Raw genomic sequence first — 21,517 nt, forward strand, 5'->3', positions numbered from 1 at the left:
ATAACTATCCCCGACCCTCTGCGGCTCTACAATGTCGCTATAAACGTAGAGTGTATAAAAACCGCCGTTAATATCGGGGCATGTAGGGTCTGGATCCATCTGCCTTTGGTGATGCTGTACGGTCCCTAAAACCCTTTGTAATTTACCACTACATTTAAACACTGTACTGAACTCTGGGGCTTTAAGAACCACCTTACTTCTAACGTGATCCAATACCAGATATATATTCGCATACGCTTCAGTGCTGGCTATAGACTTGTTGATGGCATCGACCACCGTTGCGACGGTAGGGTAATAGCCGTGCGGGAAAGACAAGTTATAGGTCAGTGCATCCTGAGGCCGCTTTATATGAAATTTAACATCGGCCTTTGTAAAGGTATTCCAAGTTCTAGGGTACTGTATTTCCGTTAGTGCCACCTCCCACGGGCCTTTCAAATCCACTGGCTTTGCAAGTTTCACTGTATAACTCGAAATCTGATTGTCTGGGAACATGTCCTTCGAAGCGTTGGATGGCAGCGTGATATAAAAAGGGGAGTTCTCCATCATAGCGTTTACAGCTATACCTCACACACCGTGCAACGAGCTGGCCAGAACCCAACTGTTAAATTTCTCGGGCCACCCGCGCCATTTGACCAACGCCTGTCGCCGGGCTCCGCTCCCTTTTCTTTTCAGAACCTTTTCAACCCTGTACACCCTGTTCGGGTCGTAGGGCACCTCTTGTAACTCTTCTGTGTAAAAGACACCCGATACCTCTTCCCCAGCGTAGTCCTTTAACCTGTAAATATATACCCCTTCTTTAAGCTGCACACTTTCCACTATGAATATCTCATCGCTGAATGTTTGCTGGTAGCCTTTGGTGAAGACCCCCTTCAACTTTGAAACCCTGACATGAGCCCCTTCTTTTAAATCCGGTTTCTTGACCTTCTGTGTGAGACGCCCACCGTACACCGTTCTCCACACCGTTAACGAATTATCCCTTGTTACCTTAACAGGGGCCATTTTGATTGTCCTGTGGTAGGTGGCGTTATAAACATCTATAAAAGCCTTTAGAACATCCACGTATCTGTAGGTGTTGTTGGCGGTGAAATATCGCCACATCTTCGACTTTAAAGTACGGTTAAAACGCTCTACAACAGCAGCCTTTACCTCTGTGTGCGTTACAAAATGTTGAACAGCGTGCAGGTCTAATAATTTTTGGAAATGTTTGTTTAAAAATTCCTTTCCGGCGTCTGTTTGTAGTTTCTGGGGCACACGCCCGCTAGCGAAGATGTCTTTAAAAGCAGCTGTAACGCTGGTACCACTTTTATCGTTTAATGCCTCTGCATAGGCGTATTTGGACAACACATCTATGACGGTTAATATATACATGGCGCCATCGTTATGTTTTGCTAGATCTTGAAGACTGATTATGTCGGCCTGCCACTGATAATCGAGCTGTGCGTTAACAACGGTGGCCCGCCTCTTAAAGCGCCTCCTGGCAGGTTTGTGCAGCGAATAAGCCTCTTCCCCAGCTAACCAAGTCTTCACACTGGCACGTTTTACAGATTCATTTTCAGCTCGAGCCCTTCTAAATAGAGCTTCGGAGCCTCCGAAACTTCCAACCCCCTGTTTATCGTAATAAAGCTTCCTTAAATCAGCATCCGTCATGCTGTCTCACATCAACACCCCGAAATGAAAGACACCTGTTTTGTGTAAGGTCATTTTATTAAACATAAAAAACATACATGTGCGGCTGGGGTATACAACCAGCGTGTATTTGACATTTTGTGCTACATAGCTTATAAATGTCAAAACACGGATCCAATGTGGCCTTTTTTACAAACGTATACATAGTACAACATCCACTACACATGTTACTCAGAGCATGTTCCTTTACAAACCCTAAGCGACACAAACATTGATATTTTTATAGCTATACTCTCAATAGCTCTAGACATGACTTCCCGTTCCCCACGTCTATAACTCTGAACGCTCAGGATACTGATATAATTCAACAGTTCATACAGTTCTAGATAGGACAATGCAGAACCTTTATTTGTGAGATAATCTACAGTCATGTTCTCCAAAGCCTCATGCACCCCCGTCTCAGGTGAAAGTCTTAACTTGCGCTTGTGGTCTTTGTCCAAGGCCCAGCATTTAACAGATGCGTTTAGCCGGCCATTGATACACCACTTGGCGATACACTCATGGCAGTTACATTGCAACAAGGCCGAAGGTTCCGAAATGTTCAGACATCGCAGAGTCACAGGCTGTATTTCAGCTATTCTTTCTTTAACCAGCACAAAAATCAATCTCCCGATACAGATGTAGCCCGGTTGTAACTCATAGACATCTTGCACCTCGATACCCGGAATCCCCTCCTAAAAGTGAGTAAGTATGGAGCGTTAAGTAACATATTTATGGTCTACTTTTTTTTTTTTTTTTTTTGTTTTTATTTATTTTTTTATTTATTTCTTTATTTATTTATTTAAAACAGTTTTCGAGGGGCTAAAGACAACATTCTTCTGTTTTTATAATAAATGTCACACATTCGTCTTTCTATAACCCGTTCTACCATACGTTTGTCAAAGGGGGGACACATCCCGTGCATGCGGTCGAGTTTTGAGCATGGCTCTGCAGCGTATCGGATCTCAAGGACAGCCGCAGCCAAGACCTTCATCATGTCACAGTGGACACTTTTCTTCACAGCAGACAGCCCATACACAACCCTTAACAGCTTATATACCCGATAAGTGTCTATCCGGTTACAAACGTGACGAATTGTTCTTGCAGTGTATGCATCGTATAGACATTCGTGAGCCTCCTGTTGAGGGTCATTAATTTTATGCCCGTAGCAAAGGTCATAATAATCCCTTTTAACACATGCGTTCACAACGGCAGCTGCAAAGCCTTTAACCGGCCATATGGTGTCACAGGGTACGCCCGGAGCTTCCTTTTCAAGATCGTGGCTAGTGTAGGTGCAAACACATTTCTTACGAGGCTCTTTGTTCTGGCTTGTAATACTTTCAGACTGTCTGGAACAGCATAAGCAGAAAAAATTTACGGTGTTAACCTTTGGAGCTGACCCTTCTAGAGGCTCTCTTTCTTCTGTTATGTTCTAGGGTTCAAACAGAAAGCACAAGACACATTATTAGTTAAAAGTATGACATTAGAGTATACAGGCATAAAAAAAAAAAAAAAAAAAATGTCTTTACTAACCTCAGCATTCGCTTCACACTCAGAGGCTCCTCTGAAATCTTGGGAGTCGCAGAGGTCCATTGGGGCAGAAACAGCGCCTGAACTTACACCTGATGGTTGTAAAATAAAGGCCTCTGCCTCGGGGTCATCCTGGAAGCCCATGTCTTCATAGATGGGCGAATTCGGGGGTGGTACACATTCTTCAACTTCAATGTCTACGACGTTAGATGCCCCGCTTAATCCATCTTTCGAGACATCGCTGTCACTGCCGGCCCCCTTAATAGGGGATATCAAGGGCGACACATCCTTGAGGTCAAGCTTTTCAAGCCGATGGCAAAGTTCCTCTTGAAAACCTGTAACATCGGTATCCCGGGTGTCTGGGACACCCTGTTGTGCATTCTCATCCATCGTACGAGGGGCGAGGGTCCGGTAATATCTACCAATAGTGTTCAGGGCCCCTGAGGAGACGGCTTTTCTGGCGATCGGATTGTATCTCTTCATAGCGCCTTGGCAAACTGATTCAGCCCTGGTTTGCGGTTTGACAGCCGGTTCTAACCAGCTCCTTATATGCAGCATTTAAAAAAAAAAAAAAAAAAAAGGGTGGCTCTACCAGCCAACAACATGTGTTCACAAACCACGTGACACACCTCCATGCACGTCACTTCCGGGGTGGGCTTTCTGGGACACCGGAAGTCCCAGCCACCGGATATTACGTCATTTCCGGGGCGGGACAACTGTCACTTTTAATATGGTGATTAAAGGTATCCCTTCCTACTACTAACTGGATTCATAAAGTTTCTGAGCACTAAATAGCAAGGAACCCCAATATAATGGCAGGATGGAGGGCTGGTTGTACTTTCAGTGACTCGAAACAGCAGGTGTTATAGGTGAGCGGTTAACACGCCGAGATTTCATGCAAGTTTAAGTGGCATGTAAAGAGAATCACATACAAACACCAATAACACGCTTCAAGGCTTTCTCAGTGTTTGGTGATGCCGATGCCACTCACTCTGTGTGACACAACTGACTTGGTTGACCTTTTCAAATGGAAGCCGTTTTCCTCCGTCTTCCGTTTCTTTATGCCCACGTATTCCACTCCTATTTGCTATTTTCTCCTACAGTGTCCTTTATATCCTGTGTGACTGACGTCAATCAACATGTATGCCATTCTGTCAAATCCCATCCATCCTCCCCTAGTGTAACTCATTGGCAGTGAAAGTCACCTAGCCTGCGCTGCCACAAGGATTCTTCCGGACTGCCGGGTCGCTGCCCATGGCCATTTTGGGATCAGGATCCAAACTTCTACTCCTGGCTTCCCACCCATTCACGTACTGTGATCCTGGACAAGACTTTACTGGGTTCCACTATTTGCCATGGGGGTTGAGTTATAAACAGCACGAGGGCTCTTTACACCAGAAGCTCCCTTCTCCAGCATCATCTGCATTCATACAGTACACATTTAAATCCCGCTGGCTTATAAATAAACACTGCTGCGTTCAATTCGGTTCAACAGCTAAGCACTAATATATGTTCCATAAACCCCTAGGTCATATTGATGGTATGTAGGAAGGACACACTTGTCGGTGACCATGACTGAGTCACCATGGCGGCGGCAGAAACTCTTCAGGCCGCAACTAAGCAGAGTCCATGTGTGATTTACTGTAAAACCCAAAAAGTGAAAACCTGTGTGGAACTGTAAATGATTTTCAGAAGCTGCACTGTGAGATAAATGCATTCAGGTGACCTTTTTTGGACCAGGGGTCATTAAAATGTAACGCCTTTCTTAATTTGCTAGCACTAAATCTAAAAACATTTTGTTTGGCAACCACCAGAGCCTAAAAAATGCTCTGAACGTAGACTTGCCTAACAATTTCTAGTTAAGAACACGCATAAAACACGCTGGCTGTTTGGGTGGCTCAGTGAGTTGAACAAATTGTGTCCTTCCACTGGACAAGTTTGGATCTAGACAAGGCTAAATTAGACTTAAATCAGTAAGTGGAGTACTGCTGAAGTGGGGGTGATAGTAATACCTGTTATATGTAGCGGTTCCAAAAGGCAGATGTGTGGCATAAAACTCTATATAAGAAAATTATTGCTACATTCACTTACCCTTCTAGCAGAGGTGATGCAATCTGAAAAGTAAAAGTTGTACCCACTAAAAATGTAAGACAGTTAGATGTTGAAGTAAAGATTTTATTCTGAATATTATGTAGTTGTTGATAAAATTTGTGTTTCACAATGTGCCTATAAGTTCTACGGCAGAGGTCAGTGATAGCAGTTCTCACTGTGAAAGATTGTGTGAAACTATCACAAGGGCCATTCAACCCAGTCAGGCGACTTTCCAAAGCCTATAACTAAATGTAGCACACATTCATACATATAAAACAAGAACTGGCAAAGCCAAAAGGTCTTGCCTATGTCTTGCAAGAGCTATTGGCCTTGTCAATGATTTGTTTAGCCATATTATACAGCAGCATAGCTGAAAGTGAAGAATAAATATGCTATGGCTCGTTTAGCACTGACGGCGTCATAGCGCTTGTTTTTTACTTTACTTTAGGTCATGGTGCCATTGTTCTTCCACTCCTTGTCTTTGCCATTGATTTTCCTTTTATGCTTATTTCCTGTTGATTTTTCCCTGTTCTGTTGAATGTGCCTGAATGTCCCTGTTTCTCCTTCTGTCTCTTATCTTAGTCATTGCTCTTTCTCTTCTGTTTTCACTGTAAATGAAAAGGATTTTTTCAATTGGCCTGGTTTAAATAAGCTAATACGTGCAAGCACACGCAAAAATAAATCCACTGACTATGTATCAGCAAATTAACAAATTAAAGCCAGACCTTTTGGATTTGCCAATGATTGTTAAATCTGGTTTACTTTGTTTAGAGGCATGTATACAGGGGCAAAGCATTCTACTATTTTTCTCCTAAATTGTATAATTCCACCACCAAATGCCACCGATTGAACCTCACTTGTTTGATATAGTACTGGCATGCTTTTCATTCTCAAACTACTTTTCAGATCAATGGTCCTTCAACTTTTTAATGCCCACCCTCATGTAAAATAATTTTGTCGGGGACTCCAAGATGAAATTCTATTACTATAAAATTTCAATAAAATATAAATATTGCATACAAGCAGCAGAAATGTCTTACTGTATATTCCATGTGTGAACAGCGGCATAGCTTCAAGTGGGTGTTTGAGGTGTTACACCCCCTAAAAAATTTATTTTCTGATGAATAATTGGGTACAGTTGCTTTCAGTCCGGTATGGGGGGTGTCTTTTGGATTTCACATGCCATTTATACACACTGATAAAAACACACACGCTTTCTCTCTCATCTCTCTTTTGAAAGCCCTAAAAAAATATTGGGGTATATTTATACTCTGTTTGCACTGGATTTTTGTCATTTTTTTAACGTAAATACGGCACAAAGTTAACTCCATATTTATATTTTGGCGCTAGACATGTCTAGCGGCAAGATTTTGGAGTTAATGTCATTTTTTTAACGTGGAAACCTACCTTGCGTCAATGAGATGCAAGGTAGGCATTCCCGGGCAACAAATGACTCAAACCCCTAATGCCATATTTATCCTCCGTGCAAAAATGGCGCACGAAAGGTAGGCGGGCCTAAGTAATGGAGCTAAACCTGTTTAGCGCAATTATTTAAGGCCTGGATCAGGGCAGGCATTAGGGGACCAGTGGGCTCGTTTCCATGGTGGAACTCCATGGGAAGAGTCCACAGGTGTCCTCCCAAGGCCCCAGGGACACCCCCACCCACACCAGAGGGATAGCGGAGGATCGGGGACCCCATCCTAGGTAAGTAGAGGTACACGGGGGTTAGTATTTCATTTTATTTTTTTAAGTGCCATAGGGGGGCCTAACTTGGACCACTCTACATGGCACTGTGCCCAATGGCCATGCCCAGGGGACATAAGACATAAGTCCCCTGGCCATGGCCATTGGGCTGGGGGACATGACTCCTGTCTTTACTAAGACAGGAGTCATGTCAATGGGGGTTGTGTGTCAAAAAAGGGCCGCTAGTCAGGTTAGAGTAATTTTTTTACTCTAACCTGACTAGCGCCATTCTTTGACGCACAGCCTCCTGTTTCCCCTATGCCTCCCCCACCCAGTTAGTGTAATTTATTTTGACGCTAATCGGGCTTTACCACCAGCTAGCGTCATTCCTTAAATATAACACCTGGCTGGTGTCCAGGAATGGCACTAGCCGGCGGTATACTTTTTGATGCAAACCTGCGCTAACACAGGTTTGCGTCAAAAAGTATAAATCAGGGCCATTGTTTCTCTCACTCAGTACTCCTACCAATTCCCATACCTCTCCTTTTCAACTGCCTCTTAAGCACCTCTCATGTGCCCTGCTTGTCAGATAATGTATCTTAGCATTATATGCCAACGTGATTGTCGGTAAATCTGAAGCTCAAACCCCCCCACCACCACTTACCAACTAAACTTCCTCAATGTGAAACTGAAAAATTACTGTAACGAAAGGAGCCAAAAGTGTAATGGACATTCGAGGGCATTAAGGAGTTAAATATTTTTTGACAAAAAAATGATGTTAATTCTTGCTTTTTGTTTTGTTACAATATCATGCCTGGTGGCAGTTTGTCCCATGGCATGTGTGACACCTTCGGCCAATCTTTCTTTTTTTTTTTGCCAGAAGCACTTTGCATGCTGGAATTGTTGAGCCCATGTTTACAATGTTAAATGTACATCTACAAATCCCAAACGCTCATTGCCTGCTGCAATATTATGACTGAATTAAAATATTAACCAGGAAGTGGATGCACAAAGCAGCTCTAAAAATATTTAACAAGTAGAACAGTTAGTTCAGTTAGTGCAGTCAGATAAATGCTTGAGAGCTCACAGCATGATCATTTACCAGAAATGAGGGGTGAGATTTTGAACGTTATCTGGAGACTCTGCTTTGACAACCAACCCCAGGAGGGATAAAACTGAAAAAGGCATCCCTCGTGGCCTATTAAACAGTGACTCAGAGACACAGTTTTTGTTCACTAAAATCACATCATCCTGTTCAGCATGGCTGTCTGAGTTCACCAGGGCCCTACTATATGCTCCTCTTGGCCACAGCCTTCCACATCCCACTGGTTGTGCCCCCAGGGAGCCCACCCCAAAGGTTGAACACATCTATTTAGGTTGAGCATTGCAGTGTGCAAATGCTGCTTTTTGACCTGTTGTAATGTATTCTGTGGACTTTCACCACACCTACCTCACGCCCATCACTTTCATTTGTTCCTGGGCTTACCTTTCAAAAATCCCTTGATGTCATTGGTAAATGCTTTACCTTTGTCCCGCCTTGCAGACTGACCCTGTAACATGGATAATTTCACAATTGCCAAAATACTTCAGCGTGGGTAAACTACTTTTTCCTTTTGTCTCTCCCCTTTGAGCTCCATGGCAGCCAAGGCACTTACAGCGCAAACTTGATCAGCGGTATTAGAGTGCTCGTCACATTGTTTTCTTTTCATTGCATATACACGCTGAATAGGCACTTTTATCACAGTTCCACTTTGTCATTGAGGTCAATGTGACCTGGTGGCAGACACAAAAAAACACAAAGATGTAGTGTTTATACACTGCTTTTTGCAATTTGTTGCTTTAGTGACTACCAAATGAAGTCTGGGACCCTAACAAAGGAAGAGCTTTTCATGTCCGCCCTCACCCATTCTGTGTCCTCTGGTGGTTTGTGCAGGGGAGGCATGGCTGTATGAATCCAAATGGGCTGGCCTGCAGTTTTATGGACTCCTCTCGTGCTCGCACAAGTTCAGAACGTGCCCACTCCACTCTGCAACGTTCCCATCTGGCACGCACGTGTTCTGTTCAGCACATCCCGGCCATAATTATAACTAATGAAGCCTAGAACACAGCTTGTTCGTACTGTAATTTATTCTGCCTGTCTCAGGTTCCTGAGGGCTCACTTAACTGTTGTCCAATGTAGTTTCTGAGGTACGGTTTCCTTTTCTGGCCATCTTTCAATTCACAAAGAGAGCGACTGTCAGAAATATTTTGAAATAAACACAAGACTGGCAATGTCCAGACACAGTCCCACCAAAAAAGCTTGAGTTTGCAGAGCAGGTTCACTTGTCAGTTTTAATCTATTCTGTGTTTGTGCTTTAAGGGCCTTTTAAAAAAAAAAATATTCCAGTAGGCCTGCTAGCACTTTAGTTATATGCAGGGTCACTGGAATTATGTAGTGAGAAATGTCCAGTTATGCATTTACAAAGCTAATAGCTCTAACTCAAGCAAATGTGAGACCAATTGAATTGTAAATGCTTGTTTCTTTTGTTTTCTTTGTTTCAGGAGCGTGTGCCCCCTGGGATTAGCTTCTTTGGCAGAGCAAGCACTTATCTGCTCTTTCTGAGTTTACCCTGAAGCTATTTTCTGTTCAGGGGAGGCACAACAGGTTTGTGCTCACCCAGTGTTTTATTTGTCTCTTCTCCATTTGATGTTTGTTCAGCCTCTTTAGGCTGTCATTATTCAAGGACAAGCACAGTATTTAAGTCTGTGTATTTTAAGTTTCCAAGTTAATGACCACATTTCAGACCAGTCCTATTGCCTGCATGGACAGAGGAATCTCTGCCCATTTGGAAAGAGGGGTTTCTCTTTCTCCTCTTCACACTTTAGTAGTGATAACAAATGTCAGTCGCAGAGGTTGGGGAGAGTGTGGGGGGGCAGTTCCAGGCCATTTCACAACTCAGGAAATTTGGACGTCTCCAGAAAGGAGGCATTTTTTCAATTGGAGAGAACTTAGGGCTGTATTATGGCTCTTCAAGCTTTTCGATCATGGATTGTTCACTCCAATGTGTTGGTGAGAATGTACAACGCAATAGCAAAGTCATACCTAAACAGACAGCTGGGAACAGGTTCCATGTCTTTTAAGGTTCTGACACAACTGATCATGATTTGGGCAGAGAAGAATCTACTCTCTTTAAGGTCAATTCATGTTCAAGGGAAGGACGACAAAGCAGCAGACACTCTAAGCAGAATGTTCCCTTCATCTCAGAATCTGAGACTTACAGAGGAGATGTTTCACAGGATTTACCAGAGGTTCGGCAAACTCTCAGTGGATCTCCTTACAGACCATTCCAATGCTGTCCTTCCCAAGTATTTTTCAAGGTTCAGCAATCCTCGAGAAGCAGGAGTAGATGCATTGACGTGTCACTGGCTAGACAGCCTGTTGTTTGCATTTCCTCCAATTCCTCTAATTTCTTGTCTTCTGGCAAGGATTTGGAGGGACAAAGCAGAGGTGATTCTGGTTGGTTCCCTTTGGCCCGAAGACACTGATTTCCCTTGCTAATCAGCATGGTAGTAGATCAGGTGTGGTTCCCGCCCCTGTCCCTGGGCTTATTTTAACTTTCCCCTAAATTACCCTGTTGTCCCTCCAGAGGTTGAGATTAGTGGCTTGCCAGGTTGAGGAGGAGGGACTTAGGAGGTTAAGACTGTCTCAAGCAGTTTCTGAGACTATTCAGCCATCTAGAAGATTGCCTGCTAGGATATCGTTAAGACATTACTGGATCTCTTTCTCTGGGTGGTGTAAAGATAAGGATTGTATGTCTGATCTATGTTCTCCTGAGACCATTTTGATATTCTTACAGGAAGGTTTTGATAATGGTTGGTCCTCTTCTACTCTGAGGGTACAATGGGCTGCAATTAAGGTTTTCTGTTCTCCTTGGGGTGCTCTTTCCCAGGTAGAAGAATGGGTGTCCAGACCATTTAAGGGTTTTGATTTGTTAAGACCTAAAGTCATAATTATGTTTCCTCCTAGGAAGCTTCTTTTGGTTTTGAAGACTTTGCAGGGCCCTCCTTTTGGGCCTCTATCTGACGTATTCCTTAAATTTCTATCTGTGAAAGTGGTCTTTTTGGTTGCCATTGTTATAGCCAGAAGGAAGATGGGGGAATTGTCAGCCCTGTGTTGTAATCCTCCTCAAGTTAGGGTATTTGAGGATTGTAGTGTTTAAAATTGGGTCCTCACTTTATTACAAAGGTAACTATAGTTTTTCATAAACGTCTCAAGAGGTTATTCTGCCCGCTCTTCTTCTCCCTATGCTTCTGATGTTCTTTTGGATGTGGTAAGGGTGGTCAAAATTTACTGGACTAGGTCTGCTGATTTTAGGAGGAGTCATTCCCTTTTCATTAATTTTGGTCCAGTAAACATGTGTAAGAAATCTTCTCTTTTCACTCGGTATAGTTGGATAAGGGAAGTGATTTCCATTTCTCACTCCAGTGCACATCTTGTTCCTTCTAGTTCTGTTCAAGCACCTTCAACACATGGAATTGCTGGTTCTTAGTTTTTGGGTGGAATGGGGTGGTGTTTCTATTTCAGATATTTGTACAGCTGCCACTTGGACTTCTCAATCACCCTTTGCTGATCATTATGGATTTGGCACAAGGATCAGAACTGAGTTTTGGTACAACAGATTTACCTTCCAACCATGTATGGACCTGTTGGGCAATTTTTTTTTCATGGCAGATTCATGTTCCTTGTTTGAAGATAATTATGAAATATTTGAAGCATGAATTCTGTCTTGTTTTCTCTATATGCTTAGGTATTCTTGCATATAGGAAGGAATGGGACAAAAATGGACGAGGAGGTCATGTTTGGATTACTTACTAGTAATTCTCAGTACTCCGGTTCCTAATTTCTCATCCCATTACTTATGTTCCCTCCCTATTTCTCTTTTAAAAAGTGAATGTGGAGGCATGGTATTTCAGGATGTGCTTTGCCCTTTTCTCCCTTTGATAGTAAACAGAGCAGAGCTGTTATTTTTTTTGTTTTACTTTAGAATGTGCTTGGTATGTGTGGTGAGGCCTGGCCTCACGAATTGCATATAGTAAGTAATTGGACAAGGAATTAGGAATTAGAGTAATGAAGATTTCTAGTAACTATTCCAAACATTGTGTTCTACATTTAAAATAAATATGTAGATGATTAATTTACATTAATACTTAACATACAAACATTTTTAATATTTATTTTTGAGTAAAGTTTTTTTTCTTTTCCTACACTTTACCATAGGGAGACTCCGTAGTCAGGGTGGAGATTTCTGCATGATAAAGTATAGCTCGTGGGTCTCATGTTCACTGTGCCACTGGAACCAAGATGCTTCTGACTGACAAACCCCAATCAGGGCAAAACAAGTCTTGGGTTGCTTGTGTTCTGGTTCAGGTAGGACCTGGCCTGGCAGCTCAAGCTAGACTGTTCCTATTGGAGCAGAGTCATGACTGATTTGCATATGGTTGGGTCCAAATTGAGATGGTATACTGTGCAAAATAACAATGGACTGGGATGTGGCCCCATGCAATTATCGGTGGCTGAGATTAATTAATTATTTTCTAATTAAATAATTCTATCCATCACTTTTTTGTATAGTGGGTATGCCCAAACATAAGTCTTGTGCTCAAGGTGGACCTGGAATCAAGATGCACCTGACTAACAAGCCCCAGTTCTGTGATAGACTGGGATGTTGCCCAGAACTATTAACAGTGGCTGGGATTAATTCAAGTATTCCATCCATCCCTTTTGTGTATACTTCAGTATGTGTCCCTGTGCATCACCCTGGTGAGCTGGAAAACCTCTGGAAGTGCTCTATCCTTTAACTTTTCTGTGTGCCAGGGCACTAATGACTGTAGGAAACCTATATTTTACCCTTTCTGAGTGAGATTAGCTTTTCAACTCAGGCTATGCTGTGGCAGGGGGCAGTGACAGCCGATCAATATTGCAGGGGAACAAACATTTTTAACTGTACCTTTGTCGGGATGTTGCACATTGGATCTACAATGCACGTAATAGGGTGTCTTCCCTTCACTGTATATGCAGTCTCAGTGTGTGTGATAATGAGTGAATGGTAGGGCCCATTTAAACCCAGGTGCATGCTGCTCAAAATGGTGTTCCTCCTTCAGGAGACTTAGGTAGTCATTATGACCTTGGCGGTCCTGCCCCACAACTCCTGTGGTTGCGGTCAGACCACCGACAGCGTGGCGAGACAGGACTGTCAAATCATGACCACGCCAGTGAACTGGCTTTGCAGCCAGTTCACTGCCTGTACCACCAGGGCGGTGAGACCGCCTGGCCGAAAGTTGACCACCTTCGACCCGGCAGGCCACCTAACACCACCTGCGGTATTATGAGTATCCTTTCCAGCAGGGATTCTGTGGCGGCAGCCCCGCCATGAAATCCCTGGAGGAAAGGATACTGACAACAGGGATACTAATTCCTGTCACCACAACAGAACTCCCCAACCCCCGCCTCCATGTAGGGGGCCCCCAATTACAAGACCCCATCAGAAGCCCCCCCACCCAACCCGAAGCAACGAAGCCCCCCTCCCTGGTCCCGGAACTGATCCCCGCCCTCCCATCCCCGTACTGAACCCCCTGACCTGATCCCCTTACTGACACCCCCGCCCCGATCCACACATGCACAAACCACACTTAAATAGATACATGCACACATCCATGCTCACTCATTCACACACACATTCACACACGGCCATGACACTCCCCCAGGCATTCACACAAGCACGCAGACACTTGCACACACACGCACACAAACACACACAACACCCCCCACCCCCTCCCTTGTCAGACAATCACCTTACCTGGTGGGCGCAGTTGTCGTCCGGGAGGGAACGGGTCCATGGCGCTTGCTCCGCTGCCAGTGCCCTGCCAACACAACACCGCCACGTCATTTACAATGTTGTAATTTGGCGGGCGGTGTTGTGGTGACGTGGTGGTGGTGGCAGAGCAAGCTCTACTAGACTGCCAACCGCAAGCATGGCTACTTGCGACTTCTCCGCAAAATAGTGGTGGAGAGCAGCCAGCAGTCATAATATGGCGGTCTTCAGACTAGCAACACTGGCGGTCATATGGCCCCAGTGACTTCGGCAGTCTACAGAATAAACCGCCAAAGTCAGAAGGAGGGTCTTAGACCATGGTGGATAAGGTTTTCCCTTTCTGTAGGGAAACTCACACCTCCCCTACATTATGCATTGCTATTGGTCTCTGAAGCAATAGGACAAGGTAAAAATGTTTTTCTTATAGAATTACCAAAATAACCGGGGCCACTGACTGACCTGTGAATCATAGCTTCATGATCCAGGAAAAAGTTAGAGAACAAAAGGAAGTAACAGTTCTTCAGGATTGTACAATACTGTATTACGCTTAAGATAGATGGAATCAGGCTTGTGGATATGTACCATCATGCATTAACGTGAGCTGAACACGATTATCTCTATGGGCGAAAGCAGGTCTTAACTACCCTCTTGAATTCAAAATGTGTATGTAATATCCTTATTACTGCTAGGAGAAAACTTCAGAGCTTGCCATCTTTACAGAGACATCAACATACCTTTTCCTGACAGAGGTGATGATCAAGGCATTACAGTTTGCTAGTCTGATCATATTTTTAGGTGGATGAATATATAGGTCCAACTATGTACATGGACTATTGGATGATGCAGAGGGCCTTCAATGAGCAGCATGTGATCAAAGGCTAGTTAAGAGACTGCAGGGCTTGGAAAATTGGTATAGGCATGTGTATATGTAAGAATTGAAAGGTAGATACATTTTAGATTTCCTAATGTCTTCGTGGTGTGCAGACAAATTTCATAATGTGGCTGATAAATAATTTAACAACCATAAGTGACTGAAAAGTGATGTGATCAAGTCCATGATCTGAAAGGTGTGCCTCACTGCTGTAAGTGATATAGTAGGAGCAGAGAGGAGGGTAAGACTAAAGTGGATGGAGCAGTGGTTGCTAGAAGTGACTGACTGATTTGCTAACACAGTGCAGAGCTTTGGCATGGCAAAGATTATGCAGAAGCTGTGTCTTCTGCTATGCATAAGACTAGAGATCAGCTGTAAAACATTCATCGCTTCTCAGTTAAAAAGGAAGTATATGGTTTCGGACCAGTCTAAGCTCTTTAACCAAATGAACCAAATGTCTGGTCGCCAAAAATACAGAAGTTGTTGTGGATGATGGCGATGTCAGGAGGGGCATTGAGTCAGGTGCCTGAGAACGAGGCTGGATTTTTCAGGGCATTACGCTTATCAACAGAAATGGAGATAAATATTTTGGAGAAAGTGAGGCACAACCAAGGAAATATTTGAAGTCTTAGAATTGAAAATTCTTGGAAGCTAGTGATAGGAATGAAGGAGTTCTTGAAGGCAATCATTACTACTCCACTAGTCTTTTAGTGAGGTGCTTTCTTATGGTGTTTGTAGCTTGGTTGGATGTTAATGTGAACATTGGGGGCCCTGTTGAGCATGCATTATTTATGCTTTAATTAGAGTTAGTGAAACAAGAAGTGGCACCAGGGAGTTCACCTTGGTCCAGAAGAGGAGCCTGGGGGTTAGGCTCCGAAACATGTAGACTAGGAAGTCAGGTACATAACATCCCCCACTTCCGCAGTCCCTTTTAATCATGCCACCTCCAAGAGATCTGTTAAATCATTGGAATTACTAGGAGACAGTAACTCACCCAAGACCCCACTGCTCCTATCTCTCCTGTGATTCACATTGACGAGACTACATCCGTGCTCCCAAGTATCCCGTAGGTCGTAGCACACCCTGCTCCGTAGCAGAACAGGAAGAAACCCAATGATGCAGCATGCCACCAAGGGGTAACCCTGGTGGGTGAGGGTTTTTCTAACAGGAAACTCCTTTTTCCTGTCCATCGCATGGTAGTTCTTTTAGCTGGGCCTCTTTTGTAATGTTATATACACTATATAAATAGACATGGTGCTGCAACAGCATTCCTACAGGAAACTCACCTGGCCCCCCAGGTCCACCTATACCTTTGCCACCCAATGGGGTCCTCATAGTTTTTTTTCTAGGTATCGCTCCTACTCCTGTGGGTCCTGCATACTGATACATAAGAGGATCCCTTTCCATCTTATCTCTACTGTCACTGACAGGGAAAGCTGGTACGTTTTTGTGGAAGGCACACTAGCGGGACAAAGGGCATTGCTGGCCAATGTCTATGCCCCACACACAGACGACCAACATTTTTCTCACAAATTATCAACCCAGTTGGCCGCACAGGCTCCAAATGGTGTCTCTAGTTGGCAGTCGGTTTGCACCCTGTCCAAGTAGGGACCCTCACTCTAGTCAGATTAAAGGAGATACCAGCTCAGTTAACCCCTGCTCACCCCCTTGGTAGCTTGGCACGAGCAGTCAGGCTTATCTCAGAAGCAATGTGTAAAGCATTTACACAAAGCTCATAGTAATAAATGAAAACACTACAAAAGGACACCACACCAGTTTTAGAGAAATAGCCAATATTTATCTTTATAAAACAAGACCAAATAAGATAAAAATCCAACATAGAGTAATAAAAAAATATGAATTCTGCAAGATTTACCCCAAAATACGGTTCCTTGAAGTCGTTAGCTCCACCTGGGGCCATCACGGCATTGTGATCAACAAAACCAACAGTTCAGGCCAGGTGCGGCATCGCTGGCCAGCTACAGTGTCAGGAAGACCCACAAACAGTACCTTTGGAATTGCAGTGCATTGTGATCCTCGTGGTGAGTTCCAGAGAGTGGCGTCGCTGGCGTTGTGGTGTCGGTTCTGGAGTCGGTGCAAGAGTCATCGGGCCTTTGAAATCACACTCATTGCGGGTCGAACTTTAGGTTGATCAAGTCAGGAGCACTGGTGTGGATGGTGTGGGGGCTGCGGTGCGAAGCAGGACGATGCGACGTGCGGTGCCTACAGATGACAGTGCAGGCAGCGGCTCAATGACGGCGTCCAGCAGCGTCGGTGAGATGAGGGCTGTGGTGTGAAATGGGGTGGTGCGACGTGTGGTGTCACCAGGTAACGGTGCAGGCAGCGGCATCATCGTTGCTGAAACACTGTCGTCGGGAGGGCCAAGCCGGCGGTGCGGGATGGGACGGTGCTTCATGACCCTCACAAGCGTTGCTCACAGGCGACGGTGCCGGCAGAGATGCATGGTGACCACACTGGAGTTGATGGTGCTGGCGTTGCGGGACCAGGGCTGCAGTGCGGGATGGTGCTTCGTGGTCCTTATGAGTGGTGTCACAGGCCATGGTGCAGGCAGCGGTGCCGGTGTGAGCAGGAGCGTCATCATCGAGGATGCCCAGGCTGCAGTGTAAGCAGGCGATGCCGGTGTGTGGTGTGAGCAGCGGCTTGGTGAAGTTGTCCAGTGATGGCGTTGGTGAGACCAGGGTCGCGGTACGAAGCGGGGCAGTGCAGCTCCGTGCGGAGTCGGCAGGTGACTGTGCAGGCAGGCAGCATCATTGGCGGTGTCGCAGTGGTTTCTCCTCTTGAACAGCACACAACACACAGTTCCCAGTGTTGCAAGTCAAGGAAACTGAAGTCTTTGGTGACCCTGAGACTTTCAACAAGAGGCAAGCTCTACTCCAAGCCCTTGGAGAACTTTCTCAAGCAGGACACACAGCAAAGTTCACCCTTTGCACTCTTGTCAGGCAGAAGCAGCAACTGTAGGCCAGTCCAGCAAAGCAACTCAGCAAATGGACAGTACTCCTCTTTGAGCTATCACTCCTTCTCCTTGGCAGAGGTTCCTCTTGATTCCAGAAAGATTCTAAAAGACTGGGATTTTGGGTCCTCTTTGATCTATGAGCTCATTAGCTCTGGGGATAGGGTGGATGTCCATTTTGGTGACAGCATTGAGCCCCTGGTAGTAAGTACAGAACCGAAGTTCTGGTGTGGCACCAGGTGCAACAGGCTTGGGTACTAAAACCACTGGGCTGGACCAAGGTCTGCTGGAGCACTCAATCACCCCTAAAGCCAGCATCTTGGGGACCTCCTCCTTGATGCTGGCCTTCACTTGGTCAGCCAACCTGTAAACCTTGTTTTTCACATGCAGGCTGTCCACAGGGTCCACATCATGCGTGCATAGATGGGTGACACCTGGAGTGAGTGAGAAAAGAGTGGCAAAGTGTCCCTGTAACTGGTGACACTCACTCTGCTGTGCTAGAGTAAGAGAAGGGGAGAGAACTACGCCTTCTACTGACCCATCCTGCTCTTTGGCAGACAGGAAGTCAGGGAGAGGTTCATTCTCTTCTTCTGCCCCATCATCTGTAGCCAGAAGCATGGTTAACTCAGACCTCTCAAAGTAGGGTTTGAGGAAGTTCACATGGAGATTCCTCAAGGGGTTCCTTGGAGTCTGCAAGTCCACCAGATAGGTGACGTCACTCTTGTGCTCCTTCAGTTCAAATGGCCCTGACCACTTGTCCTGCAGAGCAAAAGGCTCTATAGGGACCATGACCCACACTTTCTGGCCAGGCTGAAACTCAACCAGAGTGGTATTCTGGTCATACCAGCATTTCATGTCCTCCTGGCTTGCTTCTAGGTTCTGTTGTGGAAGCTTCCTGAAGCATGCGGTCTAGTTTCTGAAGGCCAGCATGTAGCTAAATTCATCCTGGGATGGCTTCCTAGGAGCTTCTTCCCAGCCTTCTTTCACCAGACTCAGAGGTCCTCTGATCGGGTGCCCATACAACAGTTCAAAGGAGCTAACGACAATCCCCTTCTCTGGTACTTCCCGGTAGGCAAAGAGAAGGCATGGTAAGAGGACATCCCACTTACGCCTCATGGTGTCTGACAGACCCCCAATCATGCCTTTCTGGGTTTGGTTGAATCTCTTAAGCAACCTATTACTTTGGGGGTGGTAAGGAGTGGTGAATTTGTAGTTCACCCCACATTCCTCTCACATGGCCTTTATGTACGAGGACATAAAGTTGATACCCCGGTCAGATACCACCGCCTTAGGGAACCCCACATGGGTAAAGATCCCCATCGGTGCCCGGGCCACAATGGGCGCTGTCTCTGTCCTCAAAGGGATAGCTCCGGGTACCGGGTGGCATGGTCCACTAAGACAAGGATGAACCTGTTGCCTAGGGGTGTCTTGGGGTGCAGAGGCCCCACTGTGTCGATGCCCACCCACTCAAAGGGGTGCTCATGACAGGAAAGGGTTGGAGGGATGCTTTACATTTCCCTCCACTTTTGCCACTTGCTTGGCAAGTCTGACAGGATCTACAGAACACATCTAAATGCTTTCTCATTTGGGGCCAATAGAAGTGGGTGACAAGCCTGTCAAAGGTCTTGCCCTGCCCCAAACGTTGTGCAAGAGGCACATCATGAGCCAAACCCAGTAGGAAAGCTCAGTAGCACTGGGGTACCACCAGCACACAGGCTGCTCCAGGCTCAGCAGCCTTAGGCTTGCTATACACAATATCATTCTCCCAGTAGATTAGGTGATCTTGGGCTCAGCACCAGCTGCCTGGTCTTCAGCCTGCTGCCTAGGACCCACAAGAATAGGGCACACCTTCTGCTCTGTGCAGAACTCCTCCCTGGTGGGACCCTTTCTTGCTGCCAATGGGTCAGCTCAGGTAGTTCTCCCAGTTCGGCCACTTGTTCCCCTGTTGGTGCTGGGGCATCCCCTTCGAGGTCAGCCTCTTCCCAGACTGTGGGAACTTCTGGGGTGGGTTTCCCGTGCCCCTTGCCCTTTCTCTTGGCAGTCACCTGGGCCACTGTTTCAGGCTCCAGGTCTGTCTGATCACCCTGTCTGGCTGCCATGGACCGAATGGTCATGCATGCCCCCTCTGGGAACCCCAACATCCCCAAGTGCGACCTGAGCTCCACCTCCTTCCAGACGGAAGTCTCCAGGTCATTGCCTAGCAGACAGGTAACTGTCATGGTGGGACTCACAGCTAACCTCAAGGAATCTGAGACCCCTCCTTACTCAAAGGGAACCTGTGGCACCTTACATTGGTGCTCTGAGTTGTCCACTGCAACTACTTGGTGGAATGCAACAGGGACTATTTGCTCTTCAGACACCAGGTGATACCGGACCATGGTCAGACTAGCTCCAGTATCTCTGAGAGCCTCTACCTTCTGCCCATTAATGGTCACCAACTGCCGGTATTTCTTAGTGTTATCAGTCATTATGTTTCTCTGGCCCATCTCACTGTCTCCTAGTGAGACAAGGGTCATCTCTGTGGGATCCCACACCCACTTGGGACCACCTCCTTCCCAAGCACTACACTGGCCAACCCCTTGGCCTGCCCACCGCTGGGTGGTGGTGTCCACTTGGGACATTTTGGATCTCCCTTCATGTGATCCGCTGGTCACATGCAAAGCCCTTCCTCTGTAGGCTTCCCTGAAGAGGCCCATGTTTTTTTTTTATCTCCCTGGGGATGGGATTTCTTACTCAGGTTACTAGATTTGGCCCTTTGTAAGACTCCTTTTGTTTACCCTTGTCCCCCCCACTCTGCTCCTGGAAACCCTGCCCACCTTAGGTAGAATCTCCCCCATATACCTTTTTGTGGACTCTGGTACTCACCCAGCGGTCCGCCTCCAAAGCAAGCTTGCTGGGTCAGTCAGCTTACTATCAGTCAAGTGCTGGCACAGTTCTGCAAAATACAGACTAGACAAGTGCTCCCATGCAATTATGTTGTACAGCCCCTGAAAATCTGTCACACTACTGCCCTTCACCCAACCATCTAGTGCTCTGAAAAAAGAATCTACTCATTCTAACCAGGGCTGGTAATCAGTTTTCTTACTCTGCCTAAACTGATCCCAGTACTTGTCATGAGTGAGACCATACCTAGTGAGAAGGGCCTCCTTCATGTCAGTGTAGGTGAGGTTGTACCCCTTACCCAAAGCTAGCAGTGTCCCTCTCCTCCTTTGTGAAGTGGTTCCACAATCCTGCCCCCCATTCTTCTCAGGGACCCCATTCATGTGGATGGATCCCTCATATCCCTGAAACCACCTCTGTATGTCGCCTCCCTTCTGTACTCGCTCCCTACATTCTTAGGAATGTGCACAATTCTCTGACTGCACTGAGGTATTGCTGCCACCATCATTGCTTGCCCTGCTCCTCACATCCAGCTCCTTTACTTTAAGCTCATGCTCAAAGAGCATTTTCTTCTTCTCCATTTTCAATCTCTCCAATTCAATCGGGTGCCTCCTGGCTTCTCTCCTGTCCTCCAGCTCCTCTGGAGTCAGGGTCTTAGAAACACCACTGCTGCCTGACCCAGGGGGTACCTCCCCGCCAGCAGCTCCTGCACCCTCAGCACATCTTCTCCTGGATTTGGGTCTACAGACTCCCCCATTGGATCCACAGACTGCCCACTGGCAGTTCTGGCTGCTACCCAGGCCCTCAGCACCTTTTATAGCTCCTCCTTTTTGGTGAGGCCTCTGACCTGAACTTTGAGGTTCTTACAAACTGCTTTCAGTTACTTAACGGTATAGGTTTCCAACCTATCCTCCTCAAAAACCAAATCCTGGGATGCAACTGAAGATGCTCTTGAGTGAGACATGATGTTGTTGG

General features: G+C 45.9%; 2 protein-coding genes across 2 annotated transcripts in view; both read right to left on the bottom strand.

Moving 5' to 3' along the window:
- ANO7 (anoctamin 7) overlaps window positions 1–21,517 on the bottom strand; it is a 2,026,240-nt gene that overhangs the window by 1,341,085 nt on the left and 663,638 nt on the right. The window lies entirely within an intron of this gene.
- LOC138266619 (uncharacterized) lies at window positions 2,444–3,804 on the bottom strand. Its single transcript, XM_069215444.1, has 2 exons — window positions 3,199–3,804; window positions 2,444–3,097 (listed from the first exon to the last, which is right to left on the bottom strand). The coding sequence occupies exons 1-2, from the start codon at window positions 3,751–3,753 to the stop codon at window positions 2,468–2,470; spliced, it is 1,185 nt and encodes a 394-aa protein (XP_069071545.1). The 5' UTR covers window positions 3,754–3,804; the 3' UTR covers window positions 2,444–2,467.

Source organism: Pleurodeles waltl, chromosome 11 (genome assembly GCF_031143425.1).
Source record: "Pleurodeles waltl isolate 20211129_DDA chromosome 11, aPleWal1.hap1.20221129, whole genome shotgun sequence".
NCBI classification, from domain to species: Eukaryota; Metazoa; Chordata; class Amphibia; order Caudata; family Salamandridae; genus Pleurodeles; species Pleurodeles waltl.